Source organism: Mus musculus, chromosome 10 (assembly GCF_000001635.26).
Source record: "Mus musculus strain C57BL/6J chromosome 10, GRCm38.p6 C57BL/6J".
NCBI classification, from domain to species: Eukaryota; Metazoa; Chordata; class Mammalia; order Rodentia; family Muridae; genus Mus; species Mus musculus.
This window is the reverse complement of record NC_000076.6, coordinates 41,215,620-41,236,278: the sequence shown is the minus strand read 5'-3', so window position 1 is coordinate 41,236,278 and position 20,659 is coordinate 41,215,620. Positions and strand designations below refer to the sequence as shown.

Below are 20,659 nucleotides of genomic sequence, written 5' to 3'. Positions count from 1 at the left end.
AGTTTCATTCCCTGTGCAGACATCTTATCTGTGAGCAAATGCGCCTGGTGGCAGATGGAGGTATAAGATTGTCCTTGTCCTTTGCTTGGCCCTCTCATCCTCTCTGTCTCAGTCCATCCTCTCCAGGACTTGTCTTTCACGTGTGCTTCTTTATTTCTGAGACACACCCAGGACTTAGGCTTTTCAGAAAATATTCTTAAAATCATTTTATATTACTTAAGGAAATGCACCCTAGTAATATGGTTTTAAAACCTGTTGCCTGGTTTCAACTCACTGAGACAAAGGTATTTCTTAATTCTAGTTGTCCATCTGTCTTAGTTAGCTTTTCTGTCACTGTAAAGAGACATTATGATCAAGGCAACATATAAAATAAAATAAATTGTTTAATTGGGGGCTTGCTTACAATTTCAGAAGGTGAGTCTGTGACCATCATGGCAGGGAGCATGGTGGCAGGCAGGCAGGCAGGCAGGCAGGCAGAGCAGTAGCTGAGAGCTTACTTCTGATTCACAGCAGGAGGCAGAGAGAGAGAGGGAGGGAGAAAGGGAGGGAGTCGGAAAGAGAGAGAGGAAGAGCGGGGAGACTGGGCCTGTCCTGGGCTTTTGAAACCTCAAAACTGTCCCACAGTGACATACCTCCACCTACAAGGCCACATGTAATGATTCCTAAATCAGCCCACCAACCGGAAACCAAGCATTCAAACATATGAGCCTATGGGACCATTCCCATCCAAAGCACACATCTGGATAGTGTGTTCTACATTAAGACTCAGTCCTTAGAAAATGCTTGCTTCTTTTTCCTAAGCATGCAAATTGTAAGCAACATAATTTTAGTGAGTTCCTTCTGGATTGTCTGATATCTTCTCTACTGTCTTTCTTTGCCTGGGTTAGGTCATCAGGGAAGAGAAGATACACCTACTCTGCCTTATGTGCATGTGGGCCCCATCAGACCCACCCTTCTGACAGTTGGTCTGTGCCTTTCTCTGACCTAATTCTTTGCCCCAAAAAGTAAATGAAATTAGTATGAATGTAGCTTATTTGAATGTGAATTTATCTTTTTAGGTTTCCCACGTTTGATTTCTATGGAAAATTTGATTCTTTAATGTTGCTGGGACGGAGGTCTCCTTGGCTGACTTACAGTTGTTGGGATCTGGGTTCCTGTCACTTTGGGGCATGAGGAATGAGTTTAACCACTTCTGATGAAGTAAGATTCAGGTCTCACCTGCTCCAGGACACTTGACTAGAGCTGGTCTACTGCTTACCTCTTCTTCCGCTGTACACGCTCCCTCTTACCTTGTGTGTGGCTGTTATTTTCAGCATGGCTCTTTGAACGCTTGGGGCAGTGTCTGATACAGTATAAGTGATCGATAAATGTTGAGCAATTAGATTAAGTCCCTACAAGCAGCAGGCTTATCTCTTCTCTGTTCTTTTCATGTCCCTGGGCCTTGCTGTTGAGAAAACAGCTTAGGAACCGTTCTTCAGTGTCGCCTGGTGGCTTGTAAAAGCATCAGGAATCCCGGGCCAGCCTTCTGACTCAGACTTGATTTGTAGGAAGGCCAAGGAATAACTGGGCACAGAGGATTTGGACAAGAAAATGCGCGATCAGCCTCCAGGAAGCCTTTTCCTCTGACAGCACACTCACACCCCAGTTCCCCGGGCTTCCTGCTCCTTTGCCTGTCCTTCCCAGTGGGTTCAGCTTGCTGCCTTCTCCGGGAGGTCCCTGTCATCTTCGGGAGATCCCTGTCTGTAGTGACTGGATGCTCCTCCACTTTTTTCATAATTAGGAATACTCAAGATCATAATTTCAGCATTTTCATCTTTTAAAACCCATCATACTAATTTTTCTTTATAGTATTTTGGGCCATAGGCTTTATTTTTAAACTATTGGAAATTTGACTTTCTTTTACATTTGTGTATATTAATTTACTTTCTAGCGCATAAAAATTTTGACAGAGCTCTTTCTTCTCTTAGAATCTCTATTTCATTAGAATCTGATAGGCAATTAAACTCTGGGTCTTAGGACTTGTTCTAGTTCTCTCTATATGTCAGAGATGAATCTCCCAGAGAAGGCCAGACAGTTGAAGTTCCCTAACCTGAATCTGGCCTCTGCACATAGCGGCCCATGTTCTCAGCTAAAATGAACAGCACTCATGTTGTACCCTAAGGGAACTTTTTTTAAAAGTTTTTTTTTTTTTTTTTTTTTTTTTACTATCCATTTATTCCCTGATGGTTTCATTGAACTGCTTCATTAACTATACACACACATCCCATAGCAGTAGAAAAGCAGCCTTAGTGCTCAATAACAAGACTTGGGTCATGGCCTCTCTGTTTACCAGGTGACATTGTCTCTAGAGGAGCAACCTCGAGTCTGCATAGTTTAGGAAAATATGTTTTAGCCAAAACTAAACGAGAGCAGAGTGTCTTGGCATTTGTAAATCTCTGGAGAGATGAAGCAGGGAAGGCATGAGAAGCAGTTCAGCGATGAAGACCTACTAAGTCAACAGCTCTCCAAATGTGCCATCACAGGAGGAGACCTACTAAGTCAACAGCTCTCCAAATGTGCCATCTCAGGAGGAAAAAGGACCTTTGAAGGAGAAGGCTGAGGGTTTATTTGGTGGCTTGTAGAAAGCCAGCATTTATGTTTGGTCCCCTTGTCCCTTTGGCTTTTGCAGTTATACTTACTGGTGGACGCCAGAGGTGGTGAAGCATCTGCCGCTGCCTTACGATGAAGGTGAGTACCTGCCTCGCTTTCACATTTTCTGCCACGTATTTTGAAACTATGCCTAGAAAGGCTTAAAGCATTTGATGCGTTATATTATAAAAGAAGCTGACTAGTTGTTATATTGCTGTTTTGTTAGGGGACCGTGTATCTCTTAGCATCTTCTAGGAGGAGGTGACTGTATTTGCCTTCTCTGAGCAGGCCCTGCCCCCTGTGCTGTGGTTTATGCTTATTAGATAAGCAGTGCAAACGTTTGGTTGACATAATGATTCATTTTCAATTAGGACTCATATTAAATATTAAATTTTTCTATGACGTTTTAGAGAGATGAAGAGGAAGTAAGGACACACTTATAAGCAGGACATATATTTTCATATCTGTATCCCAATCACATTGAAACTAAATGTTATTAATGTGTGAGAAAGGCAGGAGAAATTATATAAAGGAATACACTAAAATGTACTGTGCATTAGAACAGTTTTTCCAGGTTTGAGGAGATAGAGAGAGTGAGGTCCCCATTCTGTGACTATCTTGGTAATTTACTATTTTGATCTTGGGCATCCAATTTACCACTTGAAAAAGTGTAGCAGGTGATGAGTCTACTTAATCTATGCTTCTGAACTTTGGGGGAGTTCAGGACAGGTTCCCAAGGTTATTAAATTATCAATCCATCTCCCAAGTATGCAACCTGAAGCTCTGGACAGAATCACTAGTAATATTGCTAAGGTGGGCTGGTTGTTTTAGAGAAAGGAAAGCACTTTATTTTATGTTTGTGTGGCCATGCACATGTATGGGGAGGCATGTCATGGAAAGTGTGTGGCGATCATGGAATCTATCATGAGGGTTCCCAGATGGAGCGCACGTCGTTAGACTTGGCTGCAAAGCACCTTTACCTATGGAGCCACCAACCTGGCTCGGACAGGAATTTACCAATGACCGTTAATAGGATGTGAATGGCAGCAGCGAGTTAGTGAAGAGCTGCTGTTTGTTTGATTAAGATAGACGGTATAAAAGAATTGAAGAATAAAAATGGATTTAAGGGAACGAGTCATTAAATTTCTGAAGTAATTCTGCTCCTACCTTGGACTTCCCAAGACTCTCCTTAGAGCTGTTACGGGCAGGTCTGTGTTGGTTTTTGTGCCGGAGTCTCTTTCCTGAGTAAGTACTAGGAACCGGAGCTGAGGAAACTGGGTGAGAGCTGTGTCCAGCACAGGCTGTGACAAGGCCGTCTGTGAGCACCGATGGCATTGCACACGTGTGCTGAAGGTACTCCACTAGTGATTTAGTAACAGCAAGTTGTATTTCTCAGTTATCTGTGCTGCAAACTTAAAGAAGTTGATGGTGAAGAAATTTCACAGATGGGAAGAAGAGATTGATATTCACAATGAGTTCTTCCGGCCGTATGAATTGAGTAGTTTTGATGACACCTTTTGCTTGGCCATGACAAGTTCAGCACGGTATGTCTTGGGTACCTCAGAACTGTAAGCACTAGGAAACTCACATTTCTCTGGTTCATAGAGGTATGACTGTTCTGCAAGCTGCTCAGAGATGGGGCCTTGAGAATTCAAGATGTCTCCTGTGATGGGGAGCCCGTCACCTCAAATTCCTCATTACCAACTGGGTTAATTGTTCTTATTTGATAAGTTGAAATCTCTCTTCTGCTAGCTGTAATTTGTCATTTGTCATCAACTCAGTATTTTTCATTCCCCTCTCCTCTCCTCCCCTCCCCTTCTCTCCCCTTCCTCCCCTCCTCTCCCCTCCTTTCCCTTCCTCTTTTCTCCTCCCCTCCCCTTCTCTCCCCTCCCCTCCTCTCCCCTCCTCCTCTTCCCTCCTCCTCTCCCTTCCTCTCCCCTCCTCCTCTCCTCTCTTCTCCCCTCCTTTTCCTTCCTCTTCTCTCCCTCCCCTCCCTTCCTCCTGGCACTGTGTTAATAGCTAAGGCACTGTAACTCAAGCTTATCTAATGCCTGTTTTCTCCACAAGGCTCACCACAGGCTTCTTATTGTTAGAAACACTATATAGCCACAGCCTTGTGCTCAGGGACAGTTTTAAACAGAAAGATGACCAACAGAAAAGACACACAAATATGAAAGCGTAGCCCTGAATAGACATTCATTTACAGTGAGAGCAAAGCAAGACAGAGCCCACGTTCAGGCCTGCTGAACCTCTTCTGGAGCATGTGAACTGGGTGACTCAGGCTTGCGCTGCTCCTTACAGACACGTGCCTGTAACAGCAGCGGGGTGTGAGTTTGGGCTACACATAGGTTTTAGTGAGTAAGCAAATTCACACTCATGGAATCTTCGGATACCTTCTCCTTCTTCTCCTTCTCCTTCTCCTCCTTCTCCTTCTCCTTCTCCTTCTCCTCCTTCTCCTTCTCCTTCTCCTTCTCCTTCTCCTCCTCCTCCTCCTCCTCCTCCTCCTCCTTCTCCTTCTCCTCCTCCTCCTCCTCTTCCTCCTCCTCCTCCTTCTCCTCCTCCTCCTTCTCCTCCTCCTTCTTCTTCTCCTTCTTCATCTTCATTTCCTCCCCTCCTGTTCCTCCTTTCTATTTATTTAGAAACAAAGAAAAATGCAATTGCATTGCCAAGAAATTTCCAGACTATTCAATAGACATTTAGTGAGGTGGCACAAGTCTGTCAACTCAGCATTTGGGAGGTGGAGGCAAGGACATTTTGTGTTCATGGCCACACTGGGATATGGAGTGAGCTCAAGGCCAGCTTTGTCTATGCAGTAAGACCTTGTCTTGGGAAAACAAAACAGAACAATAATAAGGTAAAATTTGATAGACATTTTAAAGTCAGACCCAAGATTATTTTTTTCCCAGGGGCTTGGGGAGTAGCATCTGGGCACAGTGTGGGAGAAATACCAAAAGCCAGGGACCTTAGCAGAACTCACACAACTCCTGCCCTGCTGGCCCAGTTGTGATGTGCCTGGCTTCTTTGGTGACAGGAAGATAGACCTTGATGCTGAGGAAGGGACTTGGGCTTAACTCAATGAGTGGCCATTAGGTCAGCTTCTATGTGAAGCGTCCCCACAGAGGTATGTGAGTGAACCCTGGTTGAATGAGGTAGGTGCTGCCTTTTAATGCATGCCCCTGTTCTTTGATCATCACATCTACATCCTTCAGTGGTCTGGCTTAAAGTTCTGGTGCACAGACCTGAGCAGCTTACTGGTCTGTGTACCTGAGAACTGACTGTGATATCTAGCCAGATGATTTGTATCCTAGGCATGCCTGGGATCTCATCACTTTCCAGCAAACACGACTTTACGTTTAGAACTTCTCAGCTCCTGCAGTTATGAGAGAAGTCACCATAGTCACATGGACATCACCCAGAGCTATTAGTTCATGAGCTTTTTGGGAGCCCCATCAGCATGAGTACTTGAGTTAAAATATGTATAGCCATGGAAAACAGTGAGCCAGGATCATCTACATAGACAGTGAGTTATACAGTATTTTAACTTCTTCATCTTTTTCTAGTGATTTTATGCCTAAAACTGTTGGCATTGATCCAAGTCCATTTACCGTGCGAAAACCAGATGAAACTGGAAAATCTGTACTGGGGTAAGATTTGCATATAGAATGAAAATTTAGAGAGTCATGTAAAATAGTGCTTGCAGTAATATTTCCATCCAGAACTAATAATGTCAAGTTGCATCATTGAAGTCTATTTGTTGCATCTATATTGGTAGCTTATTTATAGCACTGGGGCCACTGAAATGTTCACTGTTGAAAACAGGACTTACGGTAATCTCAGCAACATGGTATATTCTATTAATTCCAATTGTGAACATAACATGTGGTATAAAGATGAGGAATAGATGTTTCTTTGTTTCTCAGCATAAAATAATTAAAATCTGTGCTTATTTTATTTATTGTATTGATTTTAGTTGAATGTGAAAGCAAGCGTACTATAACTGAGAACTTGATAGGTTTCCTTGCATGGCTATAACATTGTTTGCAGGAAGAACATTTCTATATCTAATAACATGAAGGGATCCCCCCTACCATGTTTACATCTTCCCACTGAGAGACTGGAGTAAAGTGTGTAGTGTTCTGATCAAAGACTCTCATTTGCCTATGGCCTGCGTGTTACAGTGGTAACATTGCTCCTCAACTTGGAGCGGGAGTCATGGTGAGACTGTAGATACAGTATCCTACCTGTATTTAGGATTATAAACCCAACTGGATTTTAGTTGCATGTAATTTACACATGGGGTCATGTACAAATATTTTCCAGATGTTTCTGTGCCTTAAACTCATGACCTTTCAGGAGTTTCACATTAAGCCCTGAGCAGATGCTAAGAGTTTAAAAGAAAGAAAGTGTTGAGTTTAAACCCAAGGAGATCCTGGGATAGATAAACATCTGGACAGCCGGGTGGGATAGATAAACATCTGGACAGCCGGGTGGGATAGATAAACATCTGGACAGCCGGGTGGGATAGATAAACATCTGGACAGCCGGGTGGGATAGATAAACATCTGGACAGCCGGGTGGGAGCTCAGCACAGAGACACTGTCAGATTAAGTTTTAGGTGGAGAAGGTCAGAATGGTGTTTTTATTTGTTTGTTTGTTTGTTTGTTTACAATATCTAACTCTGATGAGATAAATTGCATTTTTTTTCTTTCTTGAGATTTTCCATAACATATAGTGAACTATTTTAACAGTAGGGGGCAGGGCATGGGGAGACACGCAGTCAGTAAAATCCCTGTTCTGCAAGTGAGGTCTCTGAGTTCTAGCCCCAGCTCCCACATCACAAACTGTAAGACCTCAAGCAGAGTCCTCTTTCTGAGTTAGAAATGTAGACAGTCCCACTTTCAGTTCCAGAAGATGCTCCAAGAGCCCCTGGGGAGAAAGCTTCTGCCCCTCCCACACCATGTTTGGCTTTTTTTTTCTTTAAAAATTTTATTTATTTCATGTCTGTGGATATACTGTAGCTGTCTTCAGACACACCAGAAGACAGCATCAGATCCCATTACAGATGGTTGTGAGCCACCATGTGGTTGCTGGGATTTGAACTCAGGACCTCTGGAAGAACAGTCAGTGCTTTTAACCGCTGAGCCATCTCTCCATCCTGGCTTATTTTTTAATTACAGCTATTTTGTTATGTGTAGATAAATACTGGCTTTCCACTTAAATGTGACTTGACACTAGCTTCTCGAATATCGTTGTGCTTCCTAGGACTTTGGCTCAGGCCGCAGCCATGCACAGTGATGGTTAAAAGTTCAGCTTGAAGATGTTTCACATTCATATCTATCTCCTCAAAGGAACAAAAACACTAGAGAGGAAGCTGTCCTGCAGCGGAAGACGGCAGCCAGCGCCCCGCCACCCCCGAGCGAGGAGGCTGTGTCCAGCAGCTCTGAGGATGACTCTGGCACCGACCGGGAAGATGAAGGCTCCATCTCTCAGCGATCCACTCCTGTGAAGATGACTGACACGGGAGACAGTGCCAAAGCGACTGAGGTGCGGGAGCAGGGAAGCATATGTGATCTAGCCTGAGGCTCTGGAAAATGATCTTTAAAATTCTGCTTTTGCTTAAAAAGCCGAGAGCAGGAAAATGTCATGTTACCCAACTCACACTGCTTTAGTGCAGTGCCCCAGGTGAGGCATAGGATGGCTGCTTTCTACGTAGACCTCTTCTTTGTCGTGGTGAGTTTCTTGCCGCGTGGGGAGCTTTAAGAGAAGCCCGTCCTTCCTTGAGCATCCCACCCACTCGGAGCCTGTTATCCCCAATGGACACTTGGCATGCAGGCTTGGACCTGGCTCCCCCACAGTCTTTGGATAGTCCTGGTGGAAATGAGTCCTGTCCAAATCAATGTACTAATCTAGTAAGGAAAGCAAGTGGACAGAAACAGTTGCTTTCTAGAAATAGCTAAAGGTCACAATGCTGTAAGAAGTCATCCTGCTAATTGAGGAGTTAGTGGAGTGACATTGGCCAAATCTAGCCCACTTGATGTTTGTGGAAATCAAGTTATTTTGGAAACCAGCTCTGCCTACTCATGGTGCTCACGCTCTATGCCAGAGCTGAGCAGTAGCAGCAGAAGCTGTGTAACCCACCATGCTTAGACTACTTACTGTCTGGCCTTTGACAGAAAAAATAAAAATAAAAAATAAATTGCCAACTCCTACATTATATACAGCAGCCATGTTTGTTTAGCACATTTGTAAAAAGCCTTAAACTAAGCCGTTTTAGTAAGAAACAAGAATCATAATTTTCTTGGGGTTTGTATTTTTTGGGAGTGTACTTTTTATTGTTATGTTTGGAGGCAGGGCCTCACACTACATTATGCTGTGCTAGAACTTACTATGCAATTCAGATGAACCTCAGATTTACTGCAATCCTCCTGCCTCAGCCTTTCAACTCCCAGGATTATAGGCATGAGCCACTGATCCCAACAAACTGAGTTTTTGAAAGCCATCAACTGAAGCTTAATGAGCAACATGAAAAAAAAAATGTACTATTGCTTCTATGGAAACATTCTTAGACTCATTTTCTGTATGACTGGGGATATTAACATGGAGAATATCTGATGATTCTAACCAGTTCTTGTTCTTCAAACTCTAGAATGTGGTCCAGCCCATGAAGGAAGTGTATGGAGTCAGTCTCTCCAGTAGCCTGTCAGAGGAGGATCACTCCATTTATGCCAGGTAAGAGACCGAAGCACAGGAAGGAAAAATAAAGGGGAATCATGGGATTGTTGTGACATACACTGTCACCTTTCTGTCACTGTGATAAATACTGAGCAAACCCGAGTGGAGGAGGGGGAGATGGTTTATCTGGTTACAGGTCACACACAGTCCATCCCTGGGGAAGTCAGGGCAGGAACTCAGGCAGGACCCACGGAGGAGCGCTTCTCAGTAGCTTGCTCAGCTCCTTTTCTTACGTAGCCCAGGCTTAGCTGCCCAGAATGGCACCAATCACAGAAAGCCGGGCCTTCCACTTCCAGTAGCGCTTAAGACAGTGCCCCACAGACATGCCCTCTGACCAGACTGATGGAGGAAGTCCCCCAGACTGATGGAGGAAGTCCCCCAGACTGATGGAGGCAGTTCCCCCAGACTGATGGAGGCAGTCCCCCAGACTGATGGAGGCAGTCCCCACACTGATGGAGGCAGTCCCCCAGACTGATGGAGGCAGTCCCCACACTGATGGAGGCAGTCCCCACACTGATGGAGGCAGTCCCCCAGACTGATGGAGGCAGTCCCCCAGACTGATGAAGGAAGTCCCCCAGACTGATGGAGGCAGTTCCCCCAGACTGATGGAGGCAGTCCCCACACTGATGGAGGCAGTCCCTACACTGATGGAGGCAGTCCCCCAGATTGATGGAGGCAGTCCCCCACACTGATGGAGGCAGTCCCCCAGACTGATGGAGGCAGTCCCCCAGACTGATGGAGGCAGTCCCCACACTGATGGAGGCAGTCCCCACACTGATGGAGGCAGTCCCCCAGACTGATGGAGGCAGTCCCCCAGACTGATGAAGGAAGTCCCCCAGACTGATGGAGGCAGTTCCCCCAGACTGATGGAGGCAGTCCCCACACTGATGGAGGCAGTCCCCCAGACTGATGGAGGCAGTCCCCCACACTGATGGAGGCAGTCCCCACACTGATGGAGGCAGTCCCCCACACTGATGGAGGCAGTCCCCACACTGATGGAGGCAGTCCCCACACTGATGGAGGCAGTCCCCCAGACTGATGGAGGCAGTCCCCCAGACTGATGAAGGAAGTCCCCCAGACTGATGGAGGCAGTTCCCCCAGACTGATGGAGGCAGTCCCCACACTGATGGAGGCAGTCCCTACACTGATGGAGGCAGTCCCCCAGATTGATGGAGGCAGTCCCCCACACTGATGGAGGCAGTCCCCCAGACTGATGGAGGCAGTCCCCCAGACTGATGGAGGCAGTCCCCACACTGATGGAGGCAGTCCCCACACTGATGGAGGCAGTCCCCCAGACTGATGGAGGCAGTCCCCCAGACTGATGAAGGAAGTCCCCCAGACTGATGGAGGCAGTTCCCCCAGACTGATGGAGGCAGTCCCCACACTGATGGAGGCAGTCCCCCAGACTGATGGAGGCAGTCCCCACACTGATGGAGGCAGTCCCTACACTGATGGAGGCAGTCCCCCACACTGATGGAGGCAGTCCCCCAGACTGATGGAGGCAGTCCCCCAGACTGATGGAGGCAGTCCCCCAGACTGATGGAGGCAGTCCCCACACTGATGGAGGAAGTCCCCCAGACTGATGGAGGCAGTCCCCACACTGATGGAGGCAGTCCCCCAGACTGATGGAGGCAGTCCCCCAGACTGATGGAGGCAGTCCCCCAGACTGATGGAGGCAGTCCCCACACTGATGGAGGCAGTCCCCACACTGATGGAGGCAGTCCCCCAGACTGATGGAGGCAGTCCCCCAGACTGATGGAGGCAGTCCCCCAGACTGATGGAGGCAGTCCCCCACACTGATGGAGGCAGTCCCCACACTGATGGAGGCAGTCCCCACACTGATGGAGGCAGTCCCCCAGACTGATGGAGGCAGTCCCCCAGACTGATGGAGGCAGTCCCCACACTGATGGAGGAAGTCCCCCAGACTGATGGAGGCAGTCCCCCAGACTGATGGAGGCAGTCCCCCAGACTGATGGAGGCAGTCCCCACACTGATGGAGGCAGTCCCCACACTGATGGAGGCAGTCCCCCAGACTGATGGAGGCAGTCCCCCAGACTGATGGAGGCAGTCCCCCAGACTGATGGAGGCAGTCCCCCAGACTGATGGAGGCAGTCCCCACACTGATGGAGGCAGTCCCCACACTGATGGAGGCAGTCCCCCAGACTGATGGAGGCAGTCCCCCAGACTGATGGAGGCAGTCCCCCACACTGATGGAGGCAGTCCCCACACTGATGGAGGCAGTCCCCACACTGATGGAGGCAGTCCCCCAGACTGATGGAGGCAGTCCCCCACACTGATGGAGGCCGTCCCCCAGACTGATAGAGACAGTCCCTTACCTGAAGCTCCTTCTTCTCAGATGACTCCAGCTTATGTCAACTGGAGTCGACATAACAGACATGACAGAAAATTGACCAGAAAGTCAAAACAGTGATGCAGAAGGCGGCAGGTTCGATGTGGAGCACCGGGGCCTTTAAATGTCGGAATCTGAAGCGCTGGTTTGTGCTGGGGAGAGGATCTAGTGCTTCAGACACTGCCTCAGAGGGAGGGATCATAGGGCATTTATGTCTCAATGCTGCCCATGTCTGAGCTGCAGCTAGATACAGAAGCACAGCTATGCTCCCCACCTCTCAAGATCAACGTACCTTCTCAGAACTGAATCCTGAACCTTGCATTCACTTTCTCTCTGGAGTGGTAAAGGGTGGCAGAGGCAGGGCACAGGTTCAGGATGTGTGGATAAGCCAGACTGCACTGAAAGGAGGGTGCCATCAAAAGGCATTTCCTGAAATGGTGCCAAATTAGGTGAGTAGTGGGAAGAGTGAGACTTCTTAGAGCCTCTAAGGGATCGCCGTTTCCCCTGGAAACGTAAAGGACTTGGCAGGACCACCATAAGTACCCCGTGAGCCCAGTACAACCTCCAGACGACTGTGTATTCCATGGGGACAGAGCCCCACTGCAGTCATTCATGTTTGACCTATGAGAGCGACTGCTCAGCTTCTTCTCAAGGAGGGCCTTTCCTGTCAGGATGCACTGACCCCAAGGATGCCAGTTTCCATCTCAAACTAAGATCTAATCCATGGTGCATGAAACATAAAATAGGTGGCATATTCCTGACTATAAAATCAGCCTTCATAACTTGGTACATTATAAGCCTGCATCACTGTCTGACTGAGAGCCAAGTCAGACATTTAGAGTGGAACCACATGTGCTCACTCCTGGGCACGTGAGCACAGTTCCTCACTTGCCTGCTCTTTCGAGCTCTGTAACTGAGCTGTGATGCAGTGCACCTGTGAGCAGCGTGGTCTGGAAGGACAGCTGATGGGGTCCGTAGCTGAGTGCTGTTGCCACTTGCAGAGTATGAGTCTGCTTGGCAAGGACTGAAGGGGTGGGCTTGCTTGAAACAAAAAGGAAAGTGTTGTTGTTGTTGTTGTTGTTGTTGTGCCTCAGACAAGGCTTCCACTGATGTCTGATGTCTTACTGGCTCAGACTATAAGGCTACTTCTTTTGTCTCCTTTCAGGAGTGACACACAGGGGTTATCAGGCTCATCATCCCTGGGAACACCCAGCCTAAGAAGGCTGGCAGCCAGTGCGCACAGAAGGGATGGTTGCAGGGAGACATCTACCCTGGAATAAGTTTCATTCTTATGACCCTTGGTTCATATACGGCTTGTGGTGTTTTGTTCGCTCTCTAAACACCTCTGTAGTTGATTTAAAAAGAGATTTCCAGCCTCTGTCAAGTCTAAAGGTACAGAGCTGTTCAGTGACTACTGCAGAATACAAATTCTATGCTTCCTGGGTGGGAATCTTGTGATTTAGACAACATATCTAAATGTTGGCTTCTTGGTTCTCTTGCTCCTCGCGGCTGTTGATGCTTACAGTGAGTGGGGGAAGGGTAGGGACACTGGCCATGCCTTCCCTCTGTGTGAGTGGCCCCTTCTGTCTGCTGGTCAGCTCTCTGCTGCTATAACAATGATGCTTGAGATAATCAGCTTATAGGGAAGAAAGGTTTTTGTGACACACCAGTTTGGAGATTGCGGTCTGTGGTTGGTTGATTATGTTGCCTTGGGGCCGGTGGCACGGCAGAACATCAGGGTGGGAAGCAGATCCTGAAGCACATTGTTATCTCATGGCTGGGACACAAACATGTCAGAGAAAACCAGGGTCCCCAGCTCCATCCGAGGTCATGCCCCCCAATGACCCAAAACCTCTGACTAGGCCCCATGTCTTAAGGTTTCCAACACCTACTTTCCAGTGGCCCTGTTCTAAGAACAAACTTTCATGCATGAACCCTTGATGGGAGGCATTCCATCCAAACTCCAGAAGTTTGTATGGGGTAGCTAGGCCAGGGGTGACCCAGCCACGCTCAGGGACTGCCTGGCTCCACTCTTGTCCCAGCTAGGTGCCTCCTTGGATCAAGAGAGCCAGGAAAGAGCCCATGTAGTTAAACTCCAATGGAGCCTTCCCACCCCCAGGGGAGTGCACCCAATAAACTGGTGCCCAATGGGGTTTGTACACATGGTGATGGCTTATACACCAAGCTGACTTGGGGCCACCGAACACTGGGAAGGAGAGGGCAAAGCTGACTCGGGGCTACAGAGCCCTGGGATGTGGGGGCACAGCTGACTCTGGGGTTCAGAGCCCTAGGAGGGAGCTCACCACTGGCCCCGCCTTGCAGCCTGTCCTGCCTCTCTTTCTCCCACCTGTTTTTCTTGCATGAAGCTGCAACCATCAGGATTCCTCAGTTTCGTGGTTTGTTCTGACCTCGGAGCCCCGCTCTCCTTCATTTCACCTTTCCGATGAGGCGACTTTAGTTTTCTATCTTGACCACACCTGAAAGCTTTCTATTCCATGAAGCCTCATACAGAGGTCACGATGGCTTTGCTTTATTAATTAAATTTGACTTTTGTATCTGCTTCCCCTGCATGTATGTGTGCGTCTCCCTTCTTCCTTCCTGCCAGGAGCAGAAGAGCAGGGAAGCCAGAAGAGGGCACTGGGATCTCCTGGGACTGAAGTTATAGGGGGTTGTGAGCTGCCATGTGGGTGCTGGGAATGGACTCTGGGTCCTCTGGAACCCAGGCAGTGCTCTAACCATGAGTCTCCTCCCCCAATGTGTTTTATTGTGATAGTGATTGTACACTTCATCTGAGACATTTTAAATGTGTCTACCTAGAGTTACATAATTTCTCCATCTCTAAACTGGACACAATTGGTCACTTGCCTTAGTTTAAAGCAAGCCCTAGAGAGTTTCTCAGCTGCACCATAAGAATCTCTCAGTTGTTGCTCCTGAAGCACGTGACCTCAGAAAAGCTTATGAAAAATAAATGCCAAGGCTATCCATAGTCATCAAGGAAAATGTTTTAAGCGGGAGACAAACAGAAAGGAAATCAGCTTCCTGATGCTGCCTGTCACCTCAGGAGAACAGACTGCATCTCTCAGGGGGAAATTGGGTGTGCATGGTATCAACCACCCTGCAGGCAGGAGTGTGGCTGTCCTCTTTGGCTCTGAGTCAATGCTTGGGTTAGTGCCATACCATCCTCCCTGGAGAGGGGTGATACGGCATCGGCTCATCAGCTGGCTTCCTCTATTTGATTGACAGCAGTTTTCCTAGGAGTAGCTGGAGTGCACTTGGAAGTGAGGCTGGGAATGAGGGGATAGAGGATTGTTAGGTCCTGAGGAAGCTGAGTCAACGCTGTGGCCTCTTAGCAGCTTCCCTGCCTCAGGGCCGGTCTCTGGCCTCATCCCTCTCCGTGTTACTCTGTCATTGCAAGCACCCAACCGACCCCATGCTTCCTATATTCTGTGTTGATAATGGAAATGCAGACGTGACTTCACTTGTGTCACCACGGTTGTGCAAGCACACCCTGGTTGGTGTGAGCCTCTGGACTCATCCCAGGTCCTTCTGTCTTTGGCTTATGCCCGTCCTTTGTAATCCATAGGTTTGTTCAGCTGGGGCAAAGTCAACATAAACAGGACCGAGGTAACCAGCAGCTGTGTTCCCGTTGCTCAGATGGAGTTATAAAACTGTAAGTACACTATAACTTGGAAGTTTTTTATTTCATTTATTTGTTTTGTGTGTGTGTGTGTGTGTGTGTGTGTGTGTATGCATATATGCACCACAACACACATGTGGAGGTCAGAGGACAATTAGAAGTGGTCAACTTTCTCCTTCTACTGTGTGGGTTCCAGGGAATGAACTCAGGTTATCAGGCTTGGTGGCAAGCCCCTTTACCCAAAGAACTGTCTTGCTGGCCTTATATTTAATCTTAAAAAAAAAATTTCAGTGTGCATGCCAATTGTGGAGTGTCTGGTGACTTGTTAGGGGAAATATCCATTCTTGTCACCAACTTAGTATAATTTGACACACAGAAGCATTCTTCCTGCTACTTTCTTTACTGAAAACTGTCTTGGGAGAACAGGGGGTGGGGGTGGAGAAGAGGTTACAACCTTAAACTGCACCCCTTGGCTTTCCTCCATGAACTCTGCCCTGACTTGGGTAGAGAGGGGATGTTGAAGCAATTCCAGTGCCAGAGAGACTTTAGGTGTCTCAGAAGAGCCTCCAGGGGAGTGGCTCTCAACCTTCCTAATTGTCACCCCTGAATACAGTACCACCATGTGTGGTCATAACCCCAATCATACAATTATTTTGTTACAACTTCATAACTATAATTTTGCTACTGTTAAGAATCATATCGTAAATATCTGATATGGGGTCCCCATGAAAGGGCCATCTGACCCCCTGTGTTGCAAAGCACGGGTTGAAAACTGTGCTTCTGAGCGTGGGTGGGTAAGTCTCTCATTGCTCCATAACCCTATGAGCACTAATGCCTTGGTGGACGTTAAACAGGAGCAAATTCTTAGCTAAACAGAACTATGTTCAAATTACGCCACTTTCTGGGTTGTTACCTTGAACAAACAACTCACACTTTGTGTGGCTGTTACCACAGCACCTGCTGCAGACGAGGGTGGCGCGAAGGAAGCCAGTATACTTTGCACAGTGTCTGGAGCGAGTGCGTAGTAAGTCACCATCATGGTTGCCATCATCTTTCTATGCCTCATCATGTCTGAGTGTCAGGACAAAGCATGGAGGTGACAAGGAGAGGTTCCAGACCACAGTCTGTACCACTCCTTCTGTAGAGGGAGGCATAGTGGAGGTTCACCTGGGTCTATGGGAGGTGTCTGGGCAGGGTCTGGCACTGCTGGCACTCAGTCAGTACTGTCAGTGTGTGCTTAATTGGTAGGTGCTAGGTGCTGGGTTTCTGCCCCAAGTGTGGTGGTTAGTGAGGATGGAGGAGCATGAAGTTGTGCTGTCACACCCTGGAGGTCCCTTTCTTCCCTGCCTGCCAGCATCCTTTCAGTCCTTACTTTACTCTGGAGGCAGGGAAGCACATCAGCTCATTCATTTAGAAACCATTTTCTTCACTATAGCTTCTTAACACATCGAGTTGAAATTGACGAGACAAAGAGCAAAAGTGTGTTAGGATGTTAGTGAGAGAGACCGGAGAGCTAAGCTAGGTCATGTGATGCAAACCGACCCTTCCAGTAAAATGGGAAGGTGCAGCTCATTAGGAGATGGTAATGATGAGAGGGAAGGAGTAAAAGCTTCCCTCCTTTTCCCAATCTTAGGTATGGTATCTGTCGTACTTATTACTTTCTTGGTTCTTACTTATTCATATTTCAACATTTGCTCTCCCGAGCCCCGGCGCAGGCGAAACCCATGTCGATCTAGAACTGTATCTTAACCTTTCCCACTTAATTAGTGAAGAGTCTATCATGAGCACGTTTTTGCACATCATCCTCAGCAGGATAACAAAGAGCTTGGTGAGGGCTGCCTCATGCTGTCATGGCAACTGCCAAGTGTGTTTTTAGAGAGGGTTGTGTGTGTGCCCTTTAAACTGGAACTCTATAACCAGGTTCGTAAAATGTCAGCTATCATTTTAGATCTCTAGAGCTACATCCAAAGCAGCAGAAGCTAGACTTGTGCGAGGCCCTCGAAGCCTCCTTGTCTGCAGCTTAGGCTCCAGTGCATTTAAAAATGATGAGAGTCTTGTAAGTTCACATGCCTCTTTGCTGGCTCAGCTCTGCCAACTTCATCATCTCCCAGGTTTTTCTAAAATTCTGAGGCTTACCAGCTCTCCTGTTCCAAACTGGAGAGAATAACATAAAATGTTACATGTATTCTCCCTAAGAAAACTCCCAAGAAGCCCACAGGATGGAGGTTTCCTATTTTGTAGGTACAGCAACCGGGGTGGGGATCTAGACGCTGCTGCCCAGGACCTTGCAGGCCATTGCCTAGAGGGTCGTGCTAAATCCACACTGCTCTGGATCCAACACAGTTGTCTGTTGCCAGCACAAATACCCAAAGCTGTGTTTGATCCAAGTTTGACAGCTTTCTGGTTCACACCAGGTAGAATGACATCACCCGTCATTTACTATACATTCAGTGTGTGGTGGCCTCTGTCCTATGTACTTTAACCTATATTTCCTGTGTTAACTCAATTCCCAAAGACATTACAGAGAAGTAGCTTTTATCGTGTCTTCTCTACAGAGGTGGAAAACTGAAGTAAGTGCACAGTTGATGTCATTTGCCCAATTTGAAGCAGCCGACAGGTGGAGGGATGAGGAGTGAAGCCCAGACTGCTTGCTTCTGGTACCTGTGCTGTCTACCTGTGACCTACAGACACTTAGGCTTGGCGGCTACCTTTTAAACCACTTGAGTAGAAATGGAGGCTCCGTGACATTCACAATACACACTGGTCTTGTTGCCTGACCTGGGACTGTAGACACCGTTTGATGTCAGCACTGTGTTGCTCTTGACTTTTGTTCATATTTAAAGAAAGTATGCCACCTTTGGTTTGTCCCGGTGCCCCCTTCTCTCTCTCTCTCTCTCTCTCTCTCTCTCTCTCTCTCTCTCTCTCACACACACACACACACACACACACATGCATGCACACGTGTGCGTGCACACACACCATCTTTCCTTGTACAGTTATACTGAAACTTCCTTGCTAAATATCTGGGTTATTACAGGCCTGCTAGATCATTCAATGAGGGTAACCTGTCTCTGAGTCCCCATTGATCTTCATAACAGGCCTTAAATTGTGTGCTTGGTAAATATTTCTTGAAATATACTAAACCTCAGCCCACCTCCTCTCCACTCTCCCAGAGTCTGTATGAAGTCCCCGTGTCCTACCAGTTTCACTGTCTTCCTGACACCAAGTGTACCCCTCTTCTGTTGCCCCCTCACCTGCCATGGTCTGCCCTTGTTTCTTTGATCCCTGATGACTTGTGACATAAGGAGGCTTTCCACATTGCCCCTTTTCCTTTGCACCTGTGGCACTTGCCAAGTTAAAAGGACCCAATGAGACTTTTTATGCCTATCATTGGGGGGCCCCAGTGATATTTGCCTCGCCTGGTGTTGGGGGCCCAAGTGAGACTTGCTATGTCTGGTGTTGGGATGTCTGAGGTAGGTTTTTGTCTCTCAGTGCAAGACCAGCCTGTTGCCATTATTACTTCCCTCTGAATTCTCTGGGAGTTCTTATACTGCAGTCAGCAGTAGGTTGAAGACAGAGCATGCAATTTTCTAAATGCCTGCTTCTCTGTGGCTTACCTATTCCAGGGAGAGGCTTCACTCATTTAAAAATCCCTTCTAAGAAATGGGTCCAAATACAAGATGTAGACTTTGTATGGATGCTGTCTGATGTAGGATTCTTCTAGAACAGGAAAGGTGAAATGTAATACAAGGTAAGGAAGGAAGTCTTAGGCTTATGGCAGTGCTTGGGTCTCCTGAGGGTGGCTCAGGATCCTGCCATTTACTGACACTTAAGGGATGTTCACGAGTCAGGAGGAGGACGTGAAAAGGGCATGATCCAGGAAGAGTCGGTGGAGGACGATAGGGGATAAATATATGACCAAGTGTATTGTGTGTGTGTGTGTGTGTGTGTGTGTGTGTGTGTGTGTGTGTGTATGTGAGTGTAGGTAGGTAGGCAGGTGTCTTTTTTGAGACAGTCTTACTCTATAGCCTAAGCTCTCTGGGAAGTCAATATGTAGGCCAAAGTGTCCTTAAACTCAAAACAGTCCTCCTGTCTCCACATGCAAGGTGCTGGGGTTATAGGTATGAGCCTTCATACCTGCTGAACTTCATGAATTAAAAAAATTAGCTCTGTTTCCAGCATTTAAGAACAAAATAAATTGTGGTAGATTCACAGATACAACAATTGGAAGCTTTGGGCAATACTCCTGTTATATCCCAGGAATTGACACTGGGCGCTCACATCAGACTGTACCTCTCTACCCTAGAGTCTCCAGTTCTGCCTCTTCATGGTGCCCACATCCATTTGGTTTTTTTTTCTCTTCCATTTCTCCACTACTTACTTGCTCATCTTAGTAGTGACCAGGGTCTCTGAGTGTCTGGGATCATCTCAGGAGTGCTGTGCCCTGCTTGTACATTATGGTGCCAGTCAAGGGCCATCTTGGGCATGAGTTCCCTGCCTGGTCCTTGTGGTACCTGTCTGGTCATCATCTGAGGCTGGCTCCTCACCAGGGACCACCTGAGGGGCCCCATGCAGGGGTCATCTATCTCAGGCTCACTTGCTCTTGGAACCCATATCCCAAGGGGGGTTCTTCTAGTCTCCAGCTCACTCCCCATCTTGGGAGCTCAGCCACACTTGTCTGGTCTTCTCAGGCTAGTTCCCTGTCCGGGCCCCCTGTGCTGGACTGGTGCTGTCTCAAGCTCATGTTTGTCAGGGAGTGTTAGGCTGCCAATCATTCAGAGACTCACAGGGCAGAACCCTGAGTGTAGACATAGCCTCTCTCCTCTCTGCCTCCTACCGATGCACAGGTGACACAGCAGCCACATCTGCAGTGTCTCTAGGGAAAGTCAAGATGGATTTGCTACTTCAGAGTGGGGCTATCCTGAAGGGTCCCTTGCATAATGAACAATAAATGTAATTGTAGATATTGCTGTCACTAACTTTTAAGGGATGTAAAATGCCCGATACTTTAATTTTTATGTGTTGTCTGTCTTCTTTGTGGAATAAGATATGCCATATGTTTATATGAGGTCCCAGGTGGTCCTTAACATGGGTGTGTGACCCTGAACTCTCATCTGTACACTCCTTTTAAAGGCCTGCTGTAGATAGATCTCTTTGGATCAGTGTAACAAAATAGTCGAGGCAGCACTCTTTTGTTTAGCTCACAGTTCTGAAGACTTAAGAACATGGCATCATAACTGTTCAATTCTGGAGAAGGGCTCATGTCAGGCATCACAGTGATAGGAAGTGAGAGAGTTCACATGGTAACACAG

The 20,659-nt window shown here is 47.4% G+C and overlaps 1 protein-coding gene and 1 non-coding gene across 2 annotated transcripts in view; one reads left to right on the top strand and one right to left on the bottom strand.

Annotated features, from left to right (window-relative positions):
- The window catches only part of Fig4 (FIG4 phosphoinositide 5-phosphatase), a 115,070-nt gene that overhangs the window by 66,963 nt on the left and 27,448 nt on the right, over positions 1-20,659 (top strand). The window contains exons 17-22 of the mRNA NM_133999.1: positions 2,669-2,727; positions 4,025-4,172; positions 6,189-6,272; positions 7,977-8,172; positions 9,275-9,357; positions 15,294-15,380. Of these exons, the coding sequence (NP_598760.1) occupies positions 2,669-2,727; positions 4,025-4,172; positions 6,189-6,272; positions 7,977-8,172; positions 9,275-9,357; positions 15,294-15,380 (657 nt within the window). The remainder of the gene's footprint in view (positions 1-2,668; positions 2,728-4,024; positions 4,173-6,188; positions 6,273-7,976; positions 8,173-9,274; positions 9,358-15,293; positions 15,381-20,659) is intronic.
- Positions 20,103-20,234, bottom strand: Gm25526. Its single transcript, XR_003949097.1, has one exon. It is a non-coding gene; the product is annotated as a small nucleolar RNA SNORA17 (small nucleolar RNA).